The sequence below is a fragment of the Notolepis coatsorum genome (genome assembly GCF_963971535.1).
Source record: "Notolepis coatsorum genome assembly, chromosome: 4".
NCBI classification, from domain to species: domain Eukaryota; kingdom Metazoa; phylum Chordata; class Actinopteri; order Aulopiformes; family Paralepididae; genus Notolepis; species Notolepis coatsorum.
Genome location: NC_140168.1, coordinates 69,779,077 through 69,806,557, shown reverse-complemented (window position 1 = coordinate 69,806,557; position 27,481 = coordinate 69,779,077). Strand labels below are relative to the sequence as shown.

General features: G+C 43.7%; 1 protein-coding gene across 1 annotated transcript; it reads left to right on the top strand.

Annotated features, from left to right (window-relative positions):
• The first annotated feature begins 487 nt into the window (after positions 1-487).
• Positions 488-23,550, top strand: LOC311227498 (C-type lectin domain family 4 member M-like). The gene is made up of 3 exons (XM_084313176.1): positions 488-606; positions 15,017-15,120; positions 22,688-23,550. The coding sequence occupies exons 2-3, from the start codon at positions 15,038-15,040 to the stop codon at positions 22,833-22,835; spliced, it is 231 nt and encodes a 76-aa protein (XP_084169302.1). The 5' UTR covers positions 488-606; positions 15,017-15,037; the 3' UTR covers positions 22,836-23,550.
• Positions 23,551-27,481: the final 3,931 nt, after the last annotated feature.

The following is a 27,481-nucleotide window of genomic DNA, read 5'->3' as shown; positions in this document are numbered from 1 at the left end:
CTTGTATGGGGGGGGGGGGGGGGGGGGGGGGGGGGTTGCTAAGGGTGAGCGAGAAAGTGGCAGTCAGGAGAATGAGGCTGGTAGGTCACTGCCAGAGACACCATGAGCTGCCAACCAGCAAACTTGTGCTGTGGGAGCCAACACACAGGCATTGATCATGAGGATGTCCCACATTAACCTACGTGGACGTACTCAGGAGTGATGCGGGAGCAGAAAGTACTGGCGAGCTAGCCAGATGCATGGAGGATCGGGATGACTGGACGCACCGATGGAGGGCCCGTTCGAGGACGACCTAGATATATTCACATGTAGACCTATGTAGATAAGGTATATCCACATGTAGATATATGTAGATATGGGTTATGTCATGGCATGACGTAGATATATACTGTATATTTTGTGTTGTGCTGTATTGCATTGTGTTGCCTTGCATTGACCCTGTGTGTCGTTTTTTCAAAAGAGGAAAAACACTGTTTTCGCAACTGGCGGAGGTTTGGCTCGAGCTGTTACTACATCTCGTTAGAGACGAGAAGCTGGGAGAGGAGCAGACAGGACTGTCTGGAGAGAGGAGCTGACCTGGTCATCCTGAACAGCAGAGAGGAACAGGTGACAGACAAACTGCACCTCTCACCGTTACCTGGTACTCTGTCTTTGTGTGTGTGTGTGTGTGTGTGTGTGTGTGTGTGTGTGTGTGTGTGTGTGTGTGTGTGTGTGTGTGTGTGTGTGTGTGTGTGTGTGTGTGTGTGTGTGTGTGTGTGTGTGTGTGTGTGTGTGTGTGTGTGTGTGTGTGTGTGTGTGTGTGTGTGTGTGTGTGTGTGTGTGTGTGTGTGTGTGTGTGTGTGTGTGTGTGTGTGTGTGTGTGTGTGTGTGTAAGTGTGTGTAAACTTTATTTAACAGATTGCAGAATGGGTACAAAACAGTATGTCTCAATACACACAATTGTTAAGGGGACATTCCTTCTATGCGAGGTTTGAGGCTGTGAATAACAACACCAGCCTACAAACCACGGCAATGGGGGGGGGGGGGGTCTGCTGATGGAGACTCAGTGTTCAGGGTAACAGAGCATGAGGTGAGACGGATCTTTAAAAAAGTGAATATCAGGAAGGCAGCAGGACCGGACGGCATCCCCGGCCGCGTCCTAAAAGTCTGTGCCGACCAACTGGCCCCGGTATTCACTGACATCTTCAACCTGTCCTTTGAACAGGCTGTCATCCCCACCTGTCTGAAGAAGTCCACCATCATCCCTGTACCCAAAAAATCTACGCCCGCTTGCCTCAACGACTACCGCCCTGTAGCCCTCACCTCCATAGCCATGAAGTGCTTTGAGAAGCTAGTGAAGGGCTACATCTGTTCCTCCCTCCCCATCAACCTGGACCCTCTGCAATTTGCATATCGCCCCAACAGGTCCACGGAGGACGCCATAGCCCATGTGCTGCACACAGCAGCATCACACCTGGACAAGAGGCAGGGGAACTATGTGAGAATGCTGTTCATCGACTACAGCTCAGCATTCAATACCATAGTCCCCTCCAAACTCATAGCCAAGCTCAGGGACCTGGGCTTGAACTATGACCTGTGCCAGTGGGTTTTGGACTTCCTGACGGGCAGACCCCAGGTGGTAAGAGCCGGCAACTGCACCTCCTCATCCATCACGCTCAACATAGGGGCCCCCCAGGGCTGTGTTCTGAGCCCCCTCCTCTACTCCCTGTACACACATGACTGCGTAGCACAGCGGAACAACAACACCATCATCAAATTTGCTGATGACACAGTAGTGGTGGGCCTGATCTCTGCCAACGACGAAAGGGCCTACCTGGAAGAGGTAGAGAACCTGTCACAGTGGTGTCAGGAGAACTGCCTCTCCCTGAACGTCAGCAAAACAAAAGAGATGATTGTGGACTTCAGGAGGTCGGGGGTCAAGGACTACAGCCCCCTCAGCATCGACGGGGCACCGGTTGAGAGAGTGAACAGTTTCAAGTACCTCGGAGCCCACATATCCGAGGACTTGACATGGACCACACACATTGACAGTGTTGTGAAGAAGGCACGACAACGCCTCTACTTCCTCAGGCGCCTAAGGAAGTTCCAAGTCAGTCAGAAGATCCTTAGGAACTTCTACTCATGTACAATAGAGAGCATCCTGACCGGCAACATCACCTCCTGGTTTGGGAATAGCACTGCACAAGACCGTAGCAGACTACAAAGAGTGACACGTTCAGCCGAACGCACAATTGGAGGGGGGCTTCCCACCCTCCAGAACATTTACAACAAGCGGTGCAAGGGGAAGGCTAAGAGAATTATTAAGGACTCGAGCCACCCGAACAACTGCCTCTTTGAACTGCTGCGGTCAGGCAAGCGATACCGGAGTCTTAAGGCGAGCACAGAAAGACTCAGAAGAAGCTTCTATCCCCAGGCCATCAGGCTGCTAAACGAACAATAATCGCTAAACGAACAATAATCACTATGCAACAACCATCAAATGCACACAGCACACACACCCACACGCACACACTCACTCAAACAAACAACACACTGCAGCACCCACTCTCCACACTTTAGATCACACAAACACACTTACACTTTATATTTATTGATAAAGGATTTGCACTACAACTCGTACACCTACTGTGAATTGTACCTAAATTGCACCTCGTCCCATTTCTCCATTTCTGCCTTGCACTATATAGTATTGTATATTAGTACACTGCACAGTATTGTATATTGTATGGTAACTACGTCTATTCTGCATCGAACATTGTACATATGTCTAAACTGAACACTGTGACCTCTTTTTTTTTACTTCTAATTTTACTATGTTTTTATTTCATACTTATCTTGTCTTGCACAGTCTCTGGAGCGCAACAGTAAGAAGCATTTTGTACAAAAGTATTCTGTACTTCTGTATGACAACTATTAAAGAAACTTGAAACTTGAAACTTGGGATGCAGACCAGAGAAAGACGTTTGTCTTGTTTACATCAGGGTCCTCCATTTTCAATTCATATTGACATTTATGACATACTCAACATACATGACATTTATGGCATAGGGACATACAGGTATTTAGTACTGTTACATTTGTGACATATACGATATTCAAATATACAGTACTGTTACCCATAGATCCTGACAGCGTATATACATATGATGGGGAGGGGACTGTACATTAGGAGGGGGTGGGTGGGAGAGAAATATACATACTCCTGCCAAGTATATGAGCTACAGTACACTGATGACTGTGCCATCTTAGCTCACAGTCCAGAGTCTATGCAGCATGCGCTCAACACCATATCCAGTCTGTACCAATCCTTCGGTCTCCAGGTCAACATCCAAAAAACCGAAGTCATGTCCCAACTCACTTCCCGAACCTCTACACTTCCCAGTTTTCACATAAACGGTGTTCCACTTAAAACAGTGGATCATTTCACCTACCTCGGCTCCACTCTGTCCTCATGCTGCTCCCTTGACGCGGAGATACACACACGTATTAATAAAGTGGCATCATCCTTTGGACGCCTACGCAGCAGGGTTTTTGAAAACCGAAACCTGAAGATCAGCACCAAGGTTGCCGTTTACAACGCAGTATGTCTCTCCACTCTGCTCTATGGAGCAGAATCCTGGACCCAATACCGCCGGCACATCACCAACCTGGACGCTTTCCACATCCGTTGCCTACAAAGGATCCTCGGCCTGACCTGGGAAGATCGAGTCCCCCACACAGACATCCTCAACAACACCAACTCAATCTGTATGGCCGCAGCTGTGGCCAAAAAACATCTTCGCTGGATAGGGCACACCATACGTATGCCTGACCACCGCCTGCCCCGCCAAGTCCTCTATGGCCAACTGAGAGGAGCAAAGCGGGCTGCTGGAGCCTGGAGGCCAAAAGAGACGCTTTAAGGACTACACCAGGGACCTCCTAAAGTGTGCAAACATCACGCAGCTTGAAATTCTGGCACTCGACAGATCAGCCTGGCAAGTCACCCCCCCCCCCCCCACCCCCCCCATCCAAGCGTCATCATCGAACACGATGGACAGCTAGAGAGAGTGTGTGTGTGTGTGTGTGTGTTGTGTGTGTGTGTGTATATGTGTGGGAGCTGTCTTTGTGTGTGTGTGTGTGTGTGTGTGTGTGTGTGTGTGTGTGTGTGTGTGTGTGTGTGTGTGTGTGTGTGTGTGTGTGTGTGTGTGTGTGTGTGTGTGTGTGTGTGTGTGTGTGTGTGTGTGTGTGTGTGTGTGTGTGTGTGTGTGTGTGTGTGTGTGTGTGTGTGTGTGGGTGGGAGCTGTCTTTGTGTGTGTGGGAACTGTATGTGTGGGAGCTGTCTTTGTGTGTGTATGTGTATTTTGTACATTTGTGGCATGCACTTATTTCTTGTGGCGATTTCGTTTTTACGGAAAACTTTTTTTAAATGAAAACGAAATGAAAACGAAAAAGATCAGATCCGTCTTCTTCTGGACAAGGCCTAAGTCCTGCAGATGTGGTAATGCAATACCCGTAGTCCATTCTGCTGAGCGCACCACTCTCTGTAGGGCCTTCCAATCCTGGGCTGTGCTGTTTCCAAACCAGGCAGTGATGTTCCCAGTCAGAATGCTCTCTACAGCCCCGGAATAGAAGGAGTGGATTATCTTCCCTGATACTCTGAACTTCCTTAATTGTCTCAGGTGGTAGAGGCGCTGTTTCGCCTTTTTTACCACAGTGTCTATGTGAGTTGACCATGTCAGGTCCTCTGTGATGTGGACTCCCAGGTATTTAAAACTGCTCACCCTGGCTTCCGGTATGAGAGCGGAAGAGTAGCACGCATGCGGTGGGGCTCCTGGTCAAAAGAGCGAAAAACGGAGAAATAAGGACCCGAAAAGTGATAAAAAATCAAGATGCAAACGAGAAGGAAGGAGGAGAAAACAAATATGAAGGAAAGAGAAATGGAGAACTCACAGGAAGAGGAGAGTTCGATGGAGCAGAACCCCCGAGGCGAGACCGAGAAGGAGCAGGCGGAGGAAGGGGGAGTCTCGGCTGAGACGGACAAGGAAATGCCAGGATGGGCCGTGCTCATGCAGGCCGGGATATTGGCGACCATAAAATTTAACTCGGACACGATGCAGGCGACCATGAAACTGAACTCGGACATGATAAGAAATTATATTGGGAAGTTACGGGAGGAATTGAGGAAGGAACAGGAGGACTTCAGAGGTGAAATGAATACAGAAATCAAAAGGGTGGATGAGAAGATGGCGGAACAGGACAGAAACGTAACAGAGGTACAGACTAGAACGGCGCAAATGGAGGAATGGAACACAGAGATACACGAGGTGTTAACGTGTGCGATTCAAAAACAAGAACAGATGGAGACAAAGATATCGGACATGGAGGGGAGGTCACGGAGAAATAACATCAGAATATGGGGATTGAAAGAAGGAGTCGAAGGGGAATCGGTGATCCAATATGTGGAAGAGCTTATCAAGGAACAACTGAAGGAGACGGGACTGGAAAAAATGGAGATACAGAGGGCCCACAGGGCGTTGGCTCAGAGACCGAAACCGGACAGACCTCCGAGGGCGGTGATTATTAACTTTCTGAGATTTGAGATTAAGGAATTGATACTCAGAACCGCGTGGACCAAGAAGATAGAAATCGAGGGGAAAAGACTGTCGTTTGATCAAGATTACTCGACAGCGGTGGCAATAACACGCAGGTCCTACGCGGGACTGAAGAGAATTCTGAAAGAAAACGGAATGAAATTCCAATCACCCATGACCTTGCTAAGGATTCACTGGAAGGAAGGGACAGTGACATACGCGACGGCGCGGGAGGCGGCGGAGGAGATGAGGCGACGGGGGATGCAGATGGCGGAGGACGGAGAGGGAAGGAGACAGGAGGGCCAGACGCGGAGCCTGCAGGGGGCACGCAGATGGACCAGAGTGGGAGATCGAGGCCCGGGAGAGGAGGGAGGAGAGAGGAGAAGGCCGAGGTGAGAAGTGACAGACCGAAGGCGGAGACGGACGAGGAGGCCAGAGACGGAGAAGGAGAGGAGAGGAGGCGGGAGGAGACGAACGGATGAGTACACGCACAAGAGATTGAAAAACTATCCAAATAGAGACAAAATATAGAAACTGAAATAACATATACATAAACACACATTCCCAGGTAGAGGCAGGATATAGGAACGAACATAACGTATACATGGACACATAATACACAGGCTGACGGAGGAAATAAATGGAAATATAATTAGGTATGATAGACGGAACACAGAACATATTGAAACAAGTACATAGACACACCCTGAGAGTAACACAGTTGGAAGGGATTAAGGGGATAAATGGACATCACATAGAAAATAGAGAGGAGGAAAATAAAATAAAAAGGGGTACACAGAAGACACCACACACGGGTTTGGGAGGAAAGAGGGACATTGGAACATATGAGCCACATTGAGAGGGACCTAGGAAATGGGGGTCTTTGATCAGAATGAAGGACAGAGCGCTTTTGACCAGGAGCACGACAGCAATAAAAACAGTAAGAAAGCTGGACAAATATGACGAGCGGTTGGGGGTAAAGGTTTCAAACCCCCAAGCCGTCAGGAGGAGGCCTCTCACTAGGAGAGCAATTACTCCTCACCCACCAGCAGGGGACAGGGGGGGACACAGTGACCCCCCGAACGCCTTGGGAGCACTTTATGTAAAGTTTATGTTTTTTATTTATGTTAATCATTATATGTATTCGGTGAAGAGAGCGGAGGCTACAACCGGAGGGGGGAATGAATGTGACATGGGGGGGACTGACAGACGAAAGAAGAAGAAAGATGACAATGGTTAAAGGTATTAAAATAATGTCGTTAAACGTTAATGGAATGAATAATGTGATAAAGAGGGGCAAAGTGATGTTGAAATGTAAAAAAAGTGAGATGGAAGTGATTTTTCTGCAGGAGACACATTTGGTAGCACAGGATCATGAGAAACTGAAGAGGTTTGGATATGAAAATGCATACTATAGTTCCTTTAAACGGAACCTGAGGAGAGGAGTAATCACGTTAATCAAAAACACAGTCAAATTTGAATTGATCAAGGAAGTAAGAGACAAGGAGGGAAGGTTTGTTCTGGTGAAGGGAAAAATGGAGGGTCAAATGATTACATTAGTGAATGTTTATGCACCCCCAGAGAGTGAGAGGGATTTATATGAGACAATTTTTGATATGATAGTGATGGAACTAGAAGGGATATTGATATGCGCGGGAGATTTTAATGTAGTACTGAATCACGACCTAGACACCATGAGTACTAGAAAAGGACGTGCACCAATCAGTAGATATATGAATATTCAGATGACGGAAATGGGAATTACAGATGTTTGGAGGGGGATGCACGCCATGGACAGGGAATACACACATTACTCACACCCGCACGTGACATTTATTATTATTATGCGAGAATAGACTACTTTTTGATGACGACGGGGGACAGTTACAGGGTACGGGAGAGCAGAATAGGAGTAGCGGACATATCGGATCACAGTGCCATATATCTGACAGTAGATCTAGAAGGGAGACGGAGGAACACGATCTGGAGACTAAATGTAGGAATATTAAATAACAAGGGGGTGGTGAGTCAGATCAAGGAGGAGATAGCCAGGTATAAGGAAGAAAATGACAACGGGCGGTAGATCCGAACATTCTATGGGACACACTGAAGGTGGTGATAAGGGGGAAATTGATGGAGAAGACAGCAATGCTGAAGAAGGCCAGAACGGAGACATATCACAATCTGATAGGGAAGCTGAAGAAGCTAGAAGGGAGACACCAGATATCAAAAGAACAGGAAACGCTCGGAGAAATCAAAGAAGTAAAGGCCAGGATAAATAGGGAATTATTGACGGAAATAGAAAAGAAAGCGAGGTTCATGAAACAAACGTACTATGAAGGGGGACCAAAAGCGACCAGACTGTTGGCTAGGAGAATTAGGACGCAACAGAAGTTGAACACGATACACACAATAAGGGATATAAAGACTAATGAAATATTGAGAGACCCAGCTGAAATAGAGAGGACATTTAGAGAATACTATGAGAAACTATACACACAGCCAAAAGCAGCGGGAGAAGAGGAAATAGAAGCATATCTGGAGAAGCTAGAGTTACCATCGATAGGGAAAGAACAGAATGAAGAATTAAATTAAATAATTACGGAACGAGAACTGGAAGAGGCAATTAGTAGAGCTAAAAACAAGTCTCCGGGGAGCGACGGATTCCCATCGGAATTCTACAAGACATTTAGAACGGAATTAGCACCCATGTTAGGGGCGGCGTTCAGACACACGATGGAAGAGGGAAAAATGCCCCCCTCGTGGAAGGAAGCCATAATCACCACGATACCGAAGGAAGGGAAGGATAGAGAATTATGTAGTAGTTTCAGACCTGTGTCCATACTCAACGTGGATTACAAGATGTATACATCGATAATATCAAAGAGATTTGAGACGTTTATGCCAGACATTATAGATGAAGATCAAACTGGATTTATTAAAGGGAGACAGACACAGGACAACGTGAGAAAGACATTACACATAGTAGAGGAGATACAAAAACAAGGTGGTAGCGCGGTACTGATTAGCCTAGATGCAGAAAAAGCATTCGACAGTGTGAGCTGGACATTTTTATATAAAACATTGATGAGGTTCCGACTGAACGGGAGGGCGATGAAGATGATCAAGGCGCTATATCAAGAACCGACAGCGAGGGTTAAGGTGAATGGCAGCTTGACGGATAGAATCAGATTAGAGAGGGCTACCAGACAGGGATGTTGTCTCTCACCGACGCTCTTCGCCGTTTTCATAGAACCACTGGCACAACTGATCAGACAGACCGAGGACATTAAGGGAGTAAGGATAAAGGGAACGGAATATAAACTAGGCCTATTTGCGGACGACGTGATAGTATACATGAGGCAACCAGACAAGAGCTTCCCGGCACTGATGGATCTACTGAAGGAATATGGCCACTACTCAGGATACAAACTAAACGTGACAAAGACACAGACCTTAGCATGGAACTATACCCCAACGACGGAAATTAGGGAACAGTACGGGATAAGATGGGACATGGACAAGATTAAATACTTAGGGGTGAACATCACGAGAGGGGTGGAGAAACTGTTTGAGGCAAACTATACACAGATAAATCAGAACATCAAGAGAGACTTAGAGAGATGGACAGTAATGCCCTTGGACTTCAATTCAAGAATAGAGGTCATTAAAATGAACATACTATCAAGGTTACTGTACCTATTCCAGTCACTACCGATACAAATACCACAGAATCAATTCAGGGAGTGGGACAGACTGATATCGAGGTTCATATGGGCGGGGAGAAGACCACGGGTCAGATATAAAACACTACAACTACCAAAGGAAGAGGGAGGGATGGCAGTACCCAGCCTACAAGATTATTACTATGCAGCACAACTGAGAGCAGTGACGTGCTGGTGTAACGACAGATATGAGGCAAGATGGAAAGACATTGAAAAAGAAGGGGAGGGATACAAGGTACAAGCTCTGGTGGGAGATAGGGAACTATTTAAAGAAAAAGAGGGACTATTAGATCCAATCACCAAATGCACCTTGACCATATGGAACAGAGTAGTAAAAACACACAAATTGGAGAAGCAGTCAGGGGTTCTGAGATGGGTAGCACATGACAAGAGATTCAAACCAGGGAGGTTAGACCATGGATTCAGAAGGTGGGAGAGGGGGGGGGGGGGGGGGGCAACAGCGATATGCAAAATGATAGAGAAGGGGGAAATGCAGACACTACAAAAATTAAAGGAGAAATTTGGACTAGAAAACAGGGACCACTTCAGATATCTACAGGTTAGAGACTACTACAACAAAGAAATAAGGGGGGCCAAAGACGAAGAACAGAATGGAATAATAAAGATGATAGTATGGGCATACGAAGGGGGGCAAGGAAGAGTAATATCAGCAATATACCGGGCTATAATGAACAGCAAGGGACACACGACCGATTACATAAGGGAGAAATGGGAGAGAGAGCTAGAGATAGAAATAACAGGGAAGGAATGGGGGAACATATGCGAGGTGCAACATTCAACAACAGGATCGAGGATATGGAAAGAGTTTGGATGGAAAAACATAATCAGATTCTTTATAACCCCAGAGCTGAAGGGAAAATATGCACCAACACAAAGAGCATGCTGGAGGATGTGTGGGAAGGAGGGGGCAAATCACACGCACATATTCTGGGGATGTCAGAAGCTGAAGGGGTATTGGGAGGAGATAGGGGAGGCAATGATCAGAATATTAGGATACGGGTTACCACAAACAGGACTGGTGCTTTACTTAGGAGACCTGACACACGAGGGAATACAAGGGGGGGACAAATATTTAATAAAGATAATGTTGATAGCGGCCAGAAAAGCAATAACGAGACTGTGGTACAAGGAAGACCCACCGACAATAGCACAATGGGTAGGAATAGTGGAAGAGATACAGGATATGGAGAGGATAACACACATGCTGAGGTTACAGGAAGAGAAATTTGGAGAAAGATGGGGTAAGTGGGAGGATTACAAGGGGAACGAAAACGACATCACAGAGGAAGAACCAAATACACCACAAGAGGGCGAAGGGTAAAGGAGGAAAGAGGTTCAAAGAGGGTCTCTGAACCCATGTCACACACTTAATGTTTTCTAATTTTATTTTGGTTTAAGGTATGACAACAGTTTTATGTTTTTTATTTGCTTAAGTCAGTATTTTTTATTTTTCGTCTTTTGGGTATTACATTTTTTCTTTATTATTTATGTCTGTTTAATAGTGTTGTTGAGGGTATTGTATGTGTCGTGTTGTTTGTCTATAAATGTTTAATAAAAAAATTTAAGTTAAAAAAAAAAAAAAACTGCTCACCCTGTCTACGATAGCCCCATTTATCCACAGTGGCTTGTGTGTCCCCTGCTGTATTCTCCTAAAATCCACGATCAGCTCCTTGGTTTTACCAATGTTCAGGAGTAGGCTGTTATCCCGGCACCAACGTGCCAGTACATCAACCTCCTCCCGGTAGGCCTTCTCCGTCATTGTTAGAGATCAGCCCCACCACCACCGTGTCGTCCGCAAACTTCACTATGGAGTTGGAGCTGAACCTGGCCACACAGTCATGTGTGTACAGTGAGTACAGCAGAGGGCTGAGAACACAGCCCTGGGGGGACCCGATGCTCAGAGTGATTGAGTTGGAGGTGTGTCCACCCACCCTGACCGCCTGGGGCCTGTCGGTCAGAAAGTCCAGGATCCAGGCGCTCAGGGCGGTGTTCAGGCCCAGATAAATCAGCTTGTCAACCAGTCTGGTGGGGACTATGGTGTTGAAAGCTGAACTATACTCAATGAACAGCAATCCTCTGAACAGGTCCTGCATTATTATTATTATTATTATTATTATTATTATTATTATTATTATTATTATTATTATTATTATTATTATTATTATTATTATTATTATTATTATTATTATTATTATTATTATTATTATTATTATTATTATTATTATTATTATTATTATTATTATTATTATTATTATTATTATTATTGTTGTTGTTGTTGTTGTTGTTGTTGTTGTTGTTGTTGTTGTTGTTGTTGTTGTTGTTGTTGTTGTTGTTGTTGTTGTTGTTGTTGTTGTTATTATTATCTCACATATCCCCCCTTCTGACTGTCAAGGTGAGAAAGGGTGTTGTGCAGTACCTGGGAGACCGCGTTGTCAGTGGACCTGTTTGTCCTGTATGCAAACTGCAATGTGTCCATGTTACTGGGGAGGGAGGCACATATGTAATCCTTGACCAGCCGCTCAAAGCATTTCATGACCACAGAGGTGAGTGCCACCGGTCTGTAGTCATTTAGGCCTGCTGGGGAGGAGTTTTTTGGCACAGGTATTATAGTGGACACCTTGAAGCAGGCAGGGACCACGGACTCAGCCAGGGATAGGTTAAAGGGGAACTATTTTACTATTTCTTTCACTATTTGGGCACTTTTACACAATTCCTGTGAGTCTATGGAACACCTCTGTAATATATATATTTTTTTTATTCATTGTTTTGTATTTCTAATCAAGTCCTCAAAAACAGCATTTTTCTACCTCAAGATCTCGAGCTGTTTTGAGCCTGGGCTCCTAAACCACTGCGCCGGGCCGCGTGTACCTGTTCCGCAACAGTAAGTGACTTCCGGGGTAGGCCTGATTGGCCCCGACAGGCACGTGACGCGGCAAACTCAGGACGCGCAACGAGGCTGCTGAGAGCTGTCGCGCGGAAATAGGCTGTCTATTGCCATTCTCTAACACAAACTCTAACCTTAACCAGCTCCTTAACAGCGCCTAAACTTAACCGTTCTAACCTTAACCAACTCCGAAACAATGCCTAACCTTAACCTTAACCTTAACCATGCCTAACCTTAACCATAGAAAGAATATTGCCATTCTCTAAGACAAACTCTAACCTTAACCAGCTCCTTAACAGCGCCTAAACTTAACCGTTCTAACCTTAACCAACTCCGAAACAATGCCTAACCTTAACCTTAACCTTAACCATGCCTAACCTTAACCGGCGAAAGAATACACGTTAAAAAAAAAATCACGTAAAAAAAAAAAGATTTGATGGGATTCGAACTCACCAACAACGGACCGCAGGATCGCAGGACCGCTGCTCTGCCAGGTGAGCTATAGCGCCGAATGAGAGTCATGGCGTATTTGGACGGTTACGTAATTCCGTAAGCTCTGCCGCTCGGCTCCGCGGAGCGTGCCGCGCGGCAGAGAAAGTTGCGCGTCACGTGCCTGTCGGGGCCAATCAGGCCTACCCCGGAAGTCACTTACTGTTGCGGAACAGTTACACGCCGCCGGGCCGGCCCCGCCTGAACATTAACATGCAGCGGTGTCTTTATGACATCACATATAGGGCACATTTTCAAATGACTCAGTTCAGTGAGGGTGAATATTGTGAGAGGAGAATTGGAAGAATGCGCCAATATGAGAATTTTGAGACATAGATCATATTAATATAAGTTCACATAGCTAGGAAACAATGCTAAACACTCAAAAAGGCCATTTATAAGATAGTTCCCCTTTAAATATAGTGGTGAACACTGGAGCCAGCTGATTGGCACAGGACCTAAGTATTCGTCCTGTTATCGCATCCGGGCCTGCAGCTTTTCCAGTGTTCACCCCCAAGAACGCTCTCCTCACGCTGTGTTCCGTCAATTGGAGAGTGTGCTCCTCCTCCGCGGAGGACCCCCTCCCCTCCGCGACAACCGGCGTGCCAGTGACGTAGTATTTTTATTTTTTTTTGCAGACCAAGACCACCCTTGTACTTTGGCAAACATAGGGCTAGATCCACAAAGAATGGATTGCACGGAGCAAGTTGCACCCTTACATACAATTCATTATGATGTAAACAAGACAAAAGTCTTTCTCTGGTCTGCATCCCCTTAACAATTGTGTGTATTGAGCCGTACTGTATTGTACCCATTCTGCAATCTGTTAATAAAACTTTCATTCAATCAATCAATCTGCACTGTGATTGATTGAATGAAAATTGTATTAACAGATTGCAGAATGGGTACAATACAGTACGGCTCAATACACACAATTGTTAAGGGGATGCAGACCAGAGAAAGACTTTCGTCTTGTTTACATCAGGGTCCCCCATTTTCAATTCATGATGAATTGTAAGTAAGGGTGCAACTTGCTCCGTGCAATCCACTCTTTGTGGATCTAGCCCATAGTGTTTTGAGCCTTACTCTAGGTCGTTTCCTCTGCCAGATAAATTTGGAAAGGAGTTTATCCAACCTCTAGAAGGTAGTGGCACTGGCAGTTATTGGTATAGGTAGAGACTGGAAGCCTTTTAATACACTCCACTGCTAATTGTACTGTAGATTGCACTATTTTACTCTGCCTATTCTATTTGATGCTTTTATTACTTTTTATTACAGGTTCTAAACTGTCAGGTATTGAACTGTGTGGGTATCAAGCAGGAAGAAAGACTGTCAGGTTTTAAAACTGTGTGGGGGACCCAGGCCTAGAACTGCTCCCTGAGAGAGGGAACTGCGCCCTGAGGGAGGTTTGCCCTGAGAGGGAGGTTCGAAGGGTCAAAGTGGATATCAAACAGGGAAGATAAAGACGGTTTTAAACTGTTAAACAGTCATTCAGAACAATTGTATTGCTCTGCACTATTGCATCATTTTACTCTGTCTATTATATTCTACTATTTTATTGCACTGCACTATTGCACTATTTTACTCTGTCTATTATTGTCTATTTTAAAACTGCCATAGAATCAAACCATAAACAAGGTGGCCTATTGGGATGTTAGATCCTAATGTGAAAATTGTTCTGCTGTGAAGCACTTTGGGCTGCAATTCTTGTATGAAAGGTGCTATACAAATAAAGTGTATTATTATTATTAGTGTGTGGGAGCTGTCTTTGTGTGCCTGTGTGTCTGGGAGCTGTCTTTGTGCGCATGGGACTCTTTGTTCATGAGTAAGTCCATGGTCCAAGCGGCATGGTGGTGTTGTGGTTAACACTGGGGACAAGGTTGCCGCGTTGCCTGGTACCCAGGTGGGGTATCTTCCGGGCCTTTCTGTGTGGAGTTTGCATGTTCTCCCCGTGCTCGCAAGGGTTTCCCCTCCAGAGGACTAGATAAACCCAATGGAAAAACATGCAGAACAGATCGCAATGCTAACGCTGTCACGTCCCTGACGAAGACGGACAGGAGCACTTGGATTGGTCCCCAGGCACGGCCCCACGTCGCAGCCCATGTCTGCTCCCGGCTGCTCTTGGGGGGAAGGAAGATGGGATGGGTCAAACGCGGAGGAACATTTTATTGGCGACCCAAAAGAAAATTGCGTGTATCTGTGTGTGCCGCCCATCGCATGTGTGTGTCACTGCATGACAACATTGTCAATGTGTGCAATGAATAAAGACTTCTTCAAAGTCCAGTTTAATCTTAATCTTTAATCTTTAATCATTGTCTCAATGACAGGACTTTGTTGTTACGTTCAACATGGCAGCCTGGGTCGGTATGACTGACCTGGAACAGGAGGGAACTTGGAGATGGGTGGATGGCACTCTGGTGGACACTGACAGGTGAGAGTAATGGTGCGTTCACTCAATCCTTGTTAATGTCATACATTTGTCATGTGGCCAATTTATATATACAAGGTGTTACCGTTCGGATGCGCTAGTTAGGTTGTAAAGTCAGTGACAGTCAGATGAAAGGCAGCAGATTCAGGCAGATTATTCAACCTTTCTTTTTTGATGCAGGTGGTTTGAGTGATTTTTAGGAATCCCAGCGTGTCAACATCATATTTCTGATGATGTCTCACGATACTTCATGTTCATAATAAAGTATATTTGCACCACAAAAGGTGAAAGGTCAGTGATCATGGAACCTGCCCGAGTTTACCACTGGTATTTACCACATGGTTAGTTTACCACTGGTATTTACCACTTGGTTAGTTTACCACTGCTATTTACCACTTGGTAGTTTACCATTGCTACTTACAGATTTTTGACAGATCAATAAACAGTGTTTCTTCTTGTCTAAAGCTGATATTATGTCATTAGTAACTAAAGAGATGGGTGATAATATGCTATGATTGGCTCTGACCCCAGATTGGTGTGGGCTTAGTACAGAGTGATTTGAGAGAAAGGACTTAAATTGATTATTCACAGAAGACTCCAAGACTTTTGCTAAGCAGGGTAACTTGGAGATAGGATGGTAGTTATTTAAATAATCTCTAACACCACCTTTATGTAACGGGATCACATGGGCAGATTTCTAGACACTAGGAAATCTTCCTGTTGAGATAGAAAGATAAGAAATATGCATCAATTGCATAATTATGTAATTACATGCATCAATGTAATTAACTCATTGACCGCCGAGCCCCTTCCGGGAAATTAGGCCTAGTACGCCAGCGCTTTAATCAATGGGAGGACGGGGATATTTGCGAGTGCTTAAAATATATCTTAAATTATGGCTATGGGTCTAATACACCCGTCACTTATCAATGACTTGCTTGCAGTCAACATGTACGAAACGGATTGTTTTTTCATCTGTACATTTCCGTTTTATACCGTTTTGAATACGAGTATAGTTTTGGAGATTTCTAGTAATTCCAGAGAAAGACACGATAATAGCCCTTTAGTGGAATACACAAAACATGTTGTCATTTTTTGGCAGATTTATGAATAGTTTTCAAATAAACGCTAGATTATCAATAGTATAGGTGTCCTTATGCACGATACAAAAGCGTGCTGAATTTTTTTTTTATGCACATTTTTTAATGCACATCCCCAGCCAATCCAATCCAATGATGTGCAATACCATCCGGGAGATGATAGGTGGCGGTATTTGCCCTTTTGCGAGGTCAGACCCATTCCCAACGATAACATCAGGTTGGATGGATGAAAATGAATGGATATCGCTAATAAAAGAAATAACGATTAAAACCTGACTATACTCGTGATTGGCGCTCAAACAATGGCGAGTTAACCCGACTATCATCGTGAGTTAAAGGAGCAGCCAGTTTTAGAAAAAAATAGTCCAAACTATCCTCACCAGTAGAGGTCCTGGGATCTATTGATTGGAGAGTGTCTAGTACTCGTGTGAAAAGGGACTAAAGGAGAATTGAGTGGTGTGATCCACGGGACTCACACAATCAGTGTCTATATCAACATTAACACTTTCAGTGCCAGCCATTAGACGCGGCCCTCTGTAGCAAGGCCAACGCTAGATAGATAGGAATCTGTCACCTTGTTTGTAGAGCTATACCTATATTCTATATATATGGATACAATACTATGGTCATTTGCCAATGACTTTCTTCTGGTCAAGATGCAAAAAAGAGATCATTTTTCCATGCATACATTCGCGCGATATACCGTGGTGAATATAAGTATGTTTTTAGATCGGTCTGGGGTAATTCCTGAAATGCTGAGGAATAGCCTTATAGATTGAAAATTGATTGATTGAAAATTGTATTAACAGATTGCAGAATGGGTACAATACAGTACAGCTCAATACACACAATTGTTAAAGGAAAACTCCAACATTTTGGGAAATTAGCTTATTTAACATCTTCCCTGGAGTTAGACAAGAAGATACCTTTTTCGTCTCTCTGCATGCATTGGGCTTAGGGAACGCCTGGACCGTTAGCCTAGCTTAGCTTCATCACTGGAAGTGGGGCAGACATCTAGCCTAGTTCACTACAGTCAGGAAATATACTCCAAAATACAACTCCCAAACGTTCCTGTAAACATGTTGTGACCTGTGTATTTACCACGTCTCCCACACGAGTCTCCCAGTCACACAAGTCTCCCAGTCACACAAGCGGCACAATTCCATTCGTGAGGAAAGGGGGGGGGGGGGGTTATACTGATAACTTCACATTTATTTGGCTATTCGTTTCTTTATATCGCTTTATCCATAGGGCTGCTCCCGTTTTGTGTGTTGAGAATCATGGTGTGACATCATCAGAATATATCATTTATGCGAGTCGGCCGTTTCTGTCCCAGACATTAACACAACAATCTGTTATAAATCACATTTAAAATGTCACAAATTTTATGAGTGAACGAATTCCGTTAGATTGGATTTAATGCTACCTAATGTCATAATAAAGTAATTTAATCGACTACAGTTGACTACTGTTATTGACAGAGGTTCACGTGAACTATCAGCCACTGCTGTGTGATGAGATTTGGTGTTTGGTCACCCGCCCCGCTGTCTAAACACTCCTGCTTTCTAATTGACAGTTTACGCATCGATGCGCTTTGTGAAGGCATGTCATATTATTCTACTTCAGTAGAAGTTTATTTTTTCTTACACCCTCTTGCTAGCAACAACTGTTGTCGTCTTTTCTGGGAGCTCTTTACGAGCTGTTTCTGCATTTTGACAGGTCCGGCTGCCTATTCTTTAATTCTCAGAAATCTGCAGTTATCAGAAATCTCCACCAGCCAAATGAGAGCTTGTTGCTTGTGACAAACCCCTCAGCGCGAGACAGCTGTGACTCATAATGATATTGGGGAGAGAGCGACCCCGTTGATCTGAATGCTGCGAAATCAACAGGCGCAGCATGACAAAGTGTACCTCCAGTTATGCTGCTCTGATTAAAGGTTATGTTAAAGTGGTATGTGGTCCAGTTATGCTGCTCTGATTACGTCCTCTTAAAGTTGTCAGGCTTCAAACATTTTGCATGTTTTCTATGCTAAATCTTTCTCTTCAAAGTAACTAGTAACTCATGTGTTCAGATAAATGTAGTGGATTAAAATGTACAATATTTCCTTTGAAATGTAGTGGAGTAAAAGTATAAAGTGTTCCTACCTTTCACTACCACACTACAGAAGGTTAACCTTTCACTACCACACTACAGAAGGTTAACCTTTCATTACCACACACATTTTTTAATAAACTATCATGACTTTTCCTTTTTCCTCTGGGTGTTGTGTTTGCAGTGTCACAAGACAGAGTCATTGTCATAACAAAGAGCCTGAGACTGGAACGCTGCCAGGTGTTAATTGCCCCAGAGAGAGGGGGGCCATGGATTACAATGCATTCTGGGTAGTGTTGTAGTTGCTGAAGGCCCTTTTTCTCTGAATATGTTTTGTGATATCACCATGATTCATAGGAAGTAGCTTGAAAAGTATCCCACCAAAATGTTCAAGTGATGGCTTATTTTAAAGGTATGAATCTGTACTTTCATAAAATGTAAAAAAAATGTAAGATCCGTCAACATGACCCTGAAGCCCATGCCTGGTCACAATTTAGTTTTGGTTAGAAATAACACAATCGTCAACACTAATATGAGTGGGTAGTGAATTAGAGGTCTTGTTTTTTTTAAGTTAACTGCCTTCCAAAACCGAGCCGGGTTTGTGTAGGAATTAAATCTAATCAGATTTTGACTCTCATAGCTGTGGTACATCTGTTTCTGAGCTGTTTAAAGGCAAGCCAGTGTTGTGGATCACCTGAGCATCTAGCACGTGACCAGGCCTTATTCCTGTCATTAAGCAGAGTTGACAACTCATGCGAGAACCAACAGGTCCACGGAGGACGCCATAGCCCATGTGCTGCACACAGCAGCATCACACCTGGACAAGAGGCAGGGGAACTATGTGATAATGCTATTTATCGACATATATATTTATATACAGCTCAGCATTCAATACCATAGTCCCCTCCAAACTCATAGCCAAGCTCAGGGACCTGGGCTTGAACTATGATCTCTGCCAGTGGGTCTTGGACTTCCTGACGGGCAGACCCCAGGTGGTGAGAGCAGGCAACTGCACCTCCTCATCCATCACTCTCAACATAGGGGCCCCCCAGGGCTGTGTTCTGAGTCCCCTCCTCTACTCCCTGTACACACATGACTGTGTGGCACAGCGGAACAACAACACAATCATCAAATTTGCTGACGACACAGTAGTGGTGGGCCTGATCTCTGCTCTACCTGGAAGAGGTAAAGGTTCTAGCGGGATGGTGTCAAGAGAACAGCCTCTCCCTGAACGTCAGCAAAACAAAAGAGATGATTGTGGACTTTAGGACGTCAGGGGTCAGGGACTACAGCCCCCTCAGCATCGACGGGGCACCGGTTGAGAGAGTGAACAGTTTTAAGTACCTCGGAGTCCACATATCCGAGGACTTGACATGGACCACACACATTGACAGTGTCATCAAGAAGGCACGGCAACACCTCTACTTCCTTAGGCGCCTAGGGAAGTTCCAAGTGAGTCAGAAGATCCTTAAGAACTTCTACTCATGGGGAGCTCCAGTAGCTCACCGCATATCTCTGTGCTATTTCTGCGTCGGGGAAAACCGTGCTGCGTCACGGATCTGGTGGACTCGAGTTCGATTCCCGGACCCGCCGTCATTTACCAGAATGTCTTCCGCTGCTCTATATCCCGTTTCACCCTGTATCTGTCGGTCATGCTTGACCAGAAAAGCGATAAACGCTAAAAAATAAAGTTTAAAAAAAATAAATAAAAAAAAAGAACTTCTACTCATGCACAATAGAGAGCATCCTGACAATATCACCTCCTGGTTTGGGAATAGCACTGCACAAGACCGTAGCAGACTACAGAGAGTGGCCCGTTCAGCCGAACGCACAATTGGAGGTGGGCTTCCCACTCTCCAAGACATTTACAACAAGCGCTGCATGGGTAAGGCTAAGAGAATAATCAAAGACCCCAGCCACCCAAACAAATGCCTCTTTGGACTGCTGCAGTCAGGCAAGTGCTACCAGAGTCTCATGGTCAGTAAAGAGACTCAAAAGGAGCTTCTATCCCCAGACCATCAGGATGCTCAATTACTCGATGCAACACTAACTCATCCATCCTACATTCATTGCACATCCACATGCACTTTAAACAAACACTCACCTTTAACATTCACTTTAGACACTTTAATTATTTTATTTTTATTTTTTTTACTTTGACCAGTCAGCTGGTTCTTTTCGCGTTTATCGCCCTTTCTGGTCAAGTATGACCGACAGAAACAGGTTGAATGGGGTATAGATGGGGGGAAAGACACTCTGAGAAAATACGGCGAGTCCGGGAGTCAAACTCGTGTACCCCAGATCCGTGACGCGCACGGTTGTCCCCGACGCCGAAATAGCGTTCGAGGTACGCAGTGAGCTACTGGAGCTCCCCGACACTTTAAACACTTTTAACACTACACCATATTTTATCTATCTATTTATTACAAAAGATTTGCACAACATCCATACCTCATTTTTGCATATTTTTTTAAGTTAGCATTTTGTACTTTAGTTTGTATATTGTATATTTTGTAGTGTTTGGATACTTACATACAACATACAACTTTTTCACTGTATGAAGTACATTCTCAGGGGACTCATACAGAACCATGTACTTTATACGTGACAAATAAAACTTGAACTTGAACTTGAACTTGAGAGTCATGGGAGGTGACGATGATGGATGGCGCAGGCTGATGAATTGAGCTGGCCAGATTGTCCAAGAGCTCTTCATCCTCTTTGATTTGGTAGAGGGTTGAGATTCTTTCCTCTAGCTCTGCAATGCTCTGGCTCAGGTGTAGACAGCCAGAGCAGTTGGGCTGGGTGGATACCAGGGGCATTATTACACGAGGGGGCCAACTGCGGTTGTCGACACGTTGAAGTTATTAATCCTCCAGATTGAAGCTCCTCTGGTCTTCCGACTAGGCCAGGGGTTCTCAACCTTTCTGCTGCCAAGGCACCCCTGTGTTCAATAAAATATTCCAGGGCACCCCTATATACGATAAAGACTTTTCCGGTCCTGTCTTTTTTGCTACAATGATGACAAAAGTGCTTGCTTTCAAAATAATGTTTATTTAAGAAACCGGGAAACACATTTGTGTGTATATGCAGGCTATATAATGCATTATTAACAGGTGTTTCAGGTCTAAATGGCTTAGTACTGTTGACATTACACTGCTTGTAATAGTAAATCAAATAGCATATTTCTTTAAATAAAATTACAGAAAATTATCACTAAAGTGCTATCTGTTGCAGCTGCACTCTTTTCCATAAAAATTTGCATATTTGGATAAGTGTGACCATTTCTCAAAAACTGAAAATCATGTATTTTTTTTTAAATACAGAAAAGGATCACTAAAGTGCTATCTGTTGCAGCTGCACTGTTCTCCATAAAAATAGCATATTTGGATAAGTGTGACCATTTCACAGAAAAGGATCACCAAGTTACCATTTCTCAAAAAATATAAATAAATACAGAAAATAAGCACTCGTTCACTCAGTGGACATTTCTAGCTCAATGCGAGGTCTGCTGCTGCTGGCTAATAATACGGTCAATACGTGGGGAGATCTTTGACAAGGCAACACGCATGTCATCCTCAAGGCTCAACTTGGCCCTATATTTTGTTTTCAGAGCTGTCATGGATGAAAAGCCAGCTTCACACAGATATGTGGTGCTGAATGGTATCAACACCTTAACTGCTGCATCATGAAATACTTGGTACACACTCTGAAACGAGCTCTCCAGGTGGTATCAGATGAGATTTCAATGAGTTCTTCCAAGAGTTTGGATGGAGATGTGTCAGGAAGCTTTGTCTCAATGTTGTCTGTAAAGGTTTTTTTTATCCAGAGTAACTTGGTGATCCTTTTCTGTGTTTTATTAAATAATGATTTTCAGATTTTGAGAAATGGTCAAACTTATCCAAATATGGTATTTTCATGGAAAACAGTGCAGCTGCAACAGATAGCACTTTAGTGATAATTTTCTGTAATCCAAAAAGAATAAATATTTATTTTTTTATCTCCCCTGGCAGCTTTCTGCGGCACCCCTGTTGAGAACCGCTGGACTAGGCCATCCTAGCCGCAAAGTTAACATAGACTAGGTTAGTTAGCTAGCCTAGCCACAGTACTAAATCTGTAATCCTTGAATCAAAGAGCAGTCCAGGCGGGGGGTCAAAATAATAAAATCGACAATACCAAGCAACCAATCCAAAATCCTAAATCCAACGAGCGCACGGACACAAACAACAACCGGACATTACCTCATTAGTCAAGGTCCTTGCATTCGTCAATCACAACAGTAGGCTAAACCTAAACCAGGCAAAAAAAACGAATTAATTTGATGATTCTTGATGTTATTTTGAACAGGAATGTTATAATTCTGTGTTCTGTGTCTCCAGGCTGCTCTGGGCTCCAGGACAACCAGACGGATCCTATGGAGGGGAGGATTGTGGTGACGTCCGGGACCAAGTTAATTTCACCGGTTTGAACGACTTCAACTGTAAGGGCAGAAATACATGGATCTGCGAGAGACCAGTGTGTTACTAGAGACCAGTAGAGGAACATGGGTTCCATCACCAGCTCTGGGAAAATAAGCAGACCTGGGACTCTACGAAATGAACGGAGTGAGACGTAACATTGCTTATACCAGTAAAAGTAAAGGAGGCTTATTTGATTGAGCAACAGATTTGCCATGTTTAGTGTCTTAGAAACGTATTGACATTTTAAACTTCAGCGGATCTTTAATAAAAGGGAGTTCTGATCATATTTCATTTTTTTATGAACAACGAGGGGAAGCTAGGCTAACGATTTTGGCTAGCTTTGACATTCAATTGAGAAAATATTTTATTTACAATATTGAAATTCCTGATATTTAAGCAGTTGATTGCTATTTGCACATGTCGGTTTTGTTAATGATGTGAATGGCATGGCGTTGAATTTTCAGTAAGGACATGGCCTGTGTTCCCTTTTCCTATATCCAGCCTCTTTGATGACACTGCTTGGATCTGCTGCCTGATTTCCCCCATTGTAGCCACTATTATGGAAAGATCACATGTTCACCCTCTTAAAGGAACACACCAACATTTTGGGAAAGCTTTCTACTGAACGCACAGAGAGAAAACTGGTATCTATCTTATTGTCTCTCTCTGGAGAAGACGATAAAGTAATTTCCCAAGATGTTGGCGTGTTCTTTTAAAATCTTTGTACCCTTCAAGCAATATTTCTCATACTATTCCTTTACTTAATTTTATAAATCAGCTTACTTCTGGAACCACTCTCGCAACCAACTTTCTCATTGTTTCCACACAGTCATGCAGGTGCAAGCGTATCAGTATTCATCCCACACTGTTATCTTATGAGAACTGCCTGACATTTTTTCTGTATGCAAAACTTTGATTTCTTTTACTATATGGCTAAAAGTATTCTTGGCCTCGTGGCTCACTTCGCAGATTGTCTTCCGAACTGAGACTCTGTGCACAGAATAAACTACATTTGTTCCTATCCAATATCCATTGACTAGATCTCAATTTCTCAAAGTTCACCGGACTTGGTAAAATCATTTTCCACAACACCACCCATTGAAGATCAAAACTACAAGTATTACAGCCAAACCGTGTTATGCTTGTTCATAATCTTTGACGGAGGTATAGGTCAGCAGCCATCTTTGTTTTCATTTTAGCCATCAATAAAACGTTAATAACATGACAACGAGGGTGTTTAAAAACAAACAAGTCAGGTAATCATAAGTATATATAATTCCAATAGTGTATTCTGTCTGTTGTTTAGACAATTTTGGTTCCGTAACGGCGTCTTAGCTGTGCAGCGGCTCCAGACATGTACAGTCTTGTATCCTTGACTTTTTCTTGTTTTTGTCAAATGTAAGAACGTAGATCTCATTTAATTATGCTCAACTCTGCTCCCGTCAAATGTCAGACCAATTGAATAAGTGGAACCATATAAACCCAGGCCATTACCTTGAGAGATTAGATTATTTAATGACCACCCAGCCAGGCTGGTGAAATTTGTTTTCAGTGCAGTTACAGCATTGTTCCAACATAGAACATAGAACCATAACATCACTTACAATACATACATACTACATGCAGTTAAATACATAAATACATAATTACAAAGACCACAATATCATAGTTTATGTCCATGTCCATAGCAACAGAGGTAGGGGGGGTTGCGGGGGGGGTTGCTACAGGGAGTTCAGTGTCTGTATGGCAGTGGGGAAGAAGCTGTTTTTAAAGCGGGATGTTTGGTGGTCAGGGATCTGTAGCGTCTCCCGGAAGGCAGCAGCTGGAAGATGTGGTGTGCTGGGTGAGTGGGGTCAGAGATAATTTGTCTTGCTCTTCTTATTGTGCTTTGGCGGTGGAGTGATTCGAGTGATGGGAGGGGGGTGCGGATTATTTTGGAGGATTTATTAATTATTCTTTGCAGTTTGTTTTTGGAGTGAATGTCCAGACTGCTGTACCAAACTGTTATGGAGAAGGTGAGGATGCTTTGAATGATGGCCTGGTAGAAACGGAGCAGGAGATGTTTTCTGACTCTGTATTCTTTGAGCTGGCGGAGGACTCCTATGGTAAAAGACCATAGACCACCGTGAATCGGTATTCTGAAATCATGGTGTAGAAGGGTGCAGGGCTGTACGCTAAGCTTTTTCACTAGGGGCACACTTGCCCCTAAATGAGAAATTTAGGGGCAAAGAATATTTTTTAGGGGCACATTTTTAAATAACTATTTTACCATTATAGTAGGGCTGGGCGATATGGCCTCTAAATGATATCGCAATATTTTGACATGCATCAAAAATGCTTGATTTAACCCTTTGATGCATACAGTCACGCCAATATGATGATTATAATAAGTCCCTGCAACATATGTTTGCATTATTAAACCATGAAGATGCTTTAAAAAATAATTTAATGAAAATGTACTAAGAGTAGTCTACTTACATCTAAGACAATTTATATAAAAACTCTTGGGTGCCTTTTACACAGTACTGTGTTTTCTATCCACTTTAGCCAAACACACACACACACACACACACACACACACACACACACACACACACACACACACACACACACACACATATATATATATATACACACACACTACTGTGAGAAAATAATAATCACACAGACTTAATGATTTTAGAATATTTCAGATAATGAAATTAAATGTTTATATCATCAACTATCCAGTTAGTATTTATACTGTGTGTAACATTTGGCTACTTTAAATCATTGAATGTAGAGAGAGAGCGAGAGAGAGAGAGAGAGAGAGAGAGAGAGAGAGAGAGAGAGAGGGGGCGAGAATGAACAAGAGAGCCAGCCCCCCCCTTCGCGTTTTGATAGTCTAAGCTGCCGTAGGTGATGACGTCACACTCGAATGTAAACAGGAAGAGATGGAGACACACGGAGATGGAAATTCAATGATATACAGAAATGAATAACCAATAAATATGAAGTTATGTTTAAACTTCTGTTGTCAAGCGTTGTCAATATAACCCACCCCCTTTCCTCACGAATGGAACTAGTCTTGTGGAGTCCGCTTTGACCGTTTTCCAGGGTTAGCAGAGATCGCTAGTTAGCTTAGCATAATCCTAATGGTAACCTTGGTTAGCAGCTACCGTTAGCTCATTGCTCGTGTCAATTAAATTGCATGTTATTAAAGGTCCGCGCTGGTCTGTCTAATGAAATTACAACCGCAACATTATATTGCACTTTATACAACGGCATGCAAATTTCTCTATTCTGATTGGCTGAAACAGTCCATTTACACGTATGTATCCTTCATAATCCACGCTCCTGGTCCCAGGACCCGCCCACCACCGAATCACATCACTCCGCCGGATCACTCCGTCGGAAAAAACAAGATGGCGGACAATAATCTTTAACAAATGGATATGTTGATAGCGTCATAACGACTAAATATAAAGCGATTCTGTCAAGGGGAACGTGTTAGTATTTTAAACAATGTTGGATGATGTAATTGATGGGTCTTGACTCAATCTAGAACAAAAGAAAAATCGCGGATTGATTGATAGATTAATTGATTGATTTAAATTTCTTCCTTCCTACTTTCCGACTGCAGCGTTCTCTCTCACACTGTCCGACGCTGGCGGATTGATTGATAGATTAATTGATTGATTTAAATTTCTTCCTTCCTACTTTCTTGCAGCGTTCTCTCTCACACTGTCCGACGCTGGCGTACCCACAAACACACACACACACATACACACACACACACACACACACACACACACACACACACACATACACACACGCACACACACACTGTGACACACACACACACACACACGCACACACACACACACACACTCCTGTCTGCAACAGCGGGGGAGTCAGACTGAGAGAGAAGCAGCGCTGTTTTAAGTGAGCATGGTCTATTGAATTGATTGATTGATTGATTGATTGCTAATTTTATTACTGTACCCCTGGTTTCCAACTGGTTAAGTTTAGGCTAAAAGAAATAAATAAAAAAATAGGGCGAAGAAAACGTTTTTTTCCTATAGGGCAAAGAAAACGTTTTAATAAATTTTCAATCAATCATTCCAATAATACACAGTTGGATGTGTTAGTTGGTTGGATGCACTTCAAGCTGCTTCCACATGAGGCAACTTCTCTCAATCATTCCAATAATACACAGTTGGATGTGTTAGTTTGGTTGGATGCACTTCAAGCTGCTTCCACATGGAGTTGTGGGAACTACTTTTTCTGGCGGATGGTTTTTTCAATAAATCTTCGATTAATGTGTGTTTATTGTATAGAAATAAGGTTGGATGAATCTGGCAGTTGTATAAAAGCTTTACACCACGTGCAGTCGTGATTTGTGACCAATAAACCATGCCTAGGGGGGTCTAACGACCCTCGGCTGCGCCTCGGGCCTAACAACCACCCCTAGGCATGGTTTATTGGTCACAAACCACTCCTGCGTGTGATGTAATGCTTAAGTACAGCCCTGGTTGTAGGCTAATGTTTTACTACAATTTGTATGGATTAATTTAGGAGTGAAATGCGAATGAAGGGTTGAAATCACCACTCGCAAGCTTGCCCCCAGATATTATTTTAAACTCGCACGGACCAAATTAGGGGGCAATTTGCGATCATATCATCGCAGTGTACAGGCCTGAGGGTGGATTATCCCTACTTTATGAGAGTAGA

What these genes read in the sequence shown, in the direction of transcription:
- LOC311227498 (XM_084313176.1), top strand. Translation starts at nt 15,038, where the DNA reads ATGGCAGCCTGGGTCGGTATGACTGACCTGGAACAGGAGGGAACTTGG. An exon ending in ACTCTGGTGGACACTGACAG is followed by an intron (nt 15,121 to 22,687) that starts GTGAGAGTAATG and finishes CTGTGTCTCCAG; the next exon opens with GCTGCTCTGGGCTCCAGGAC.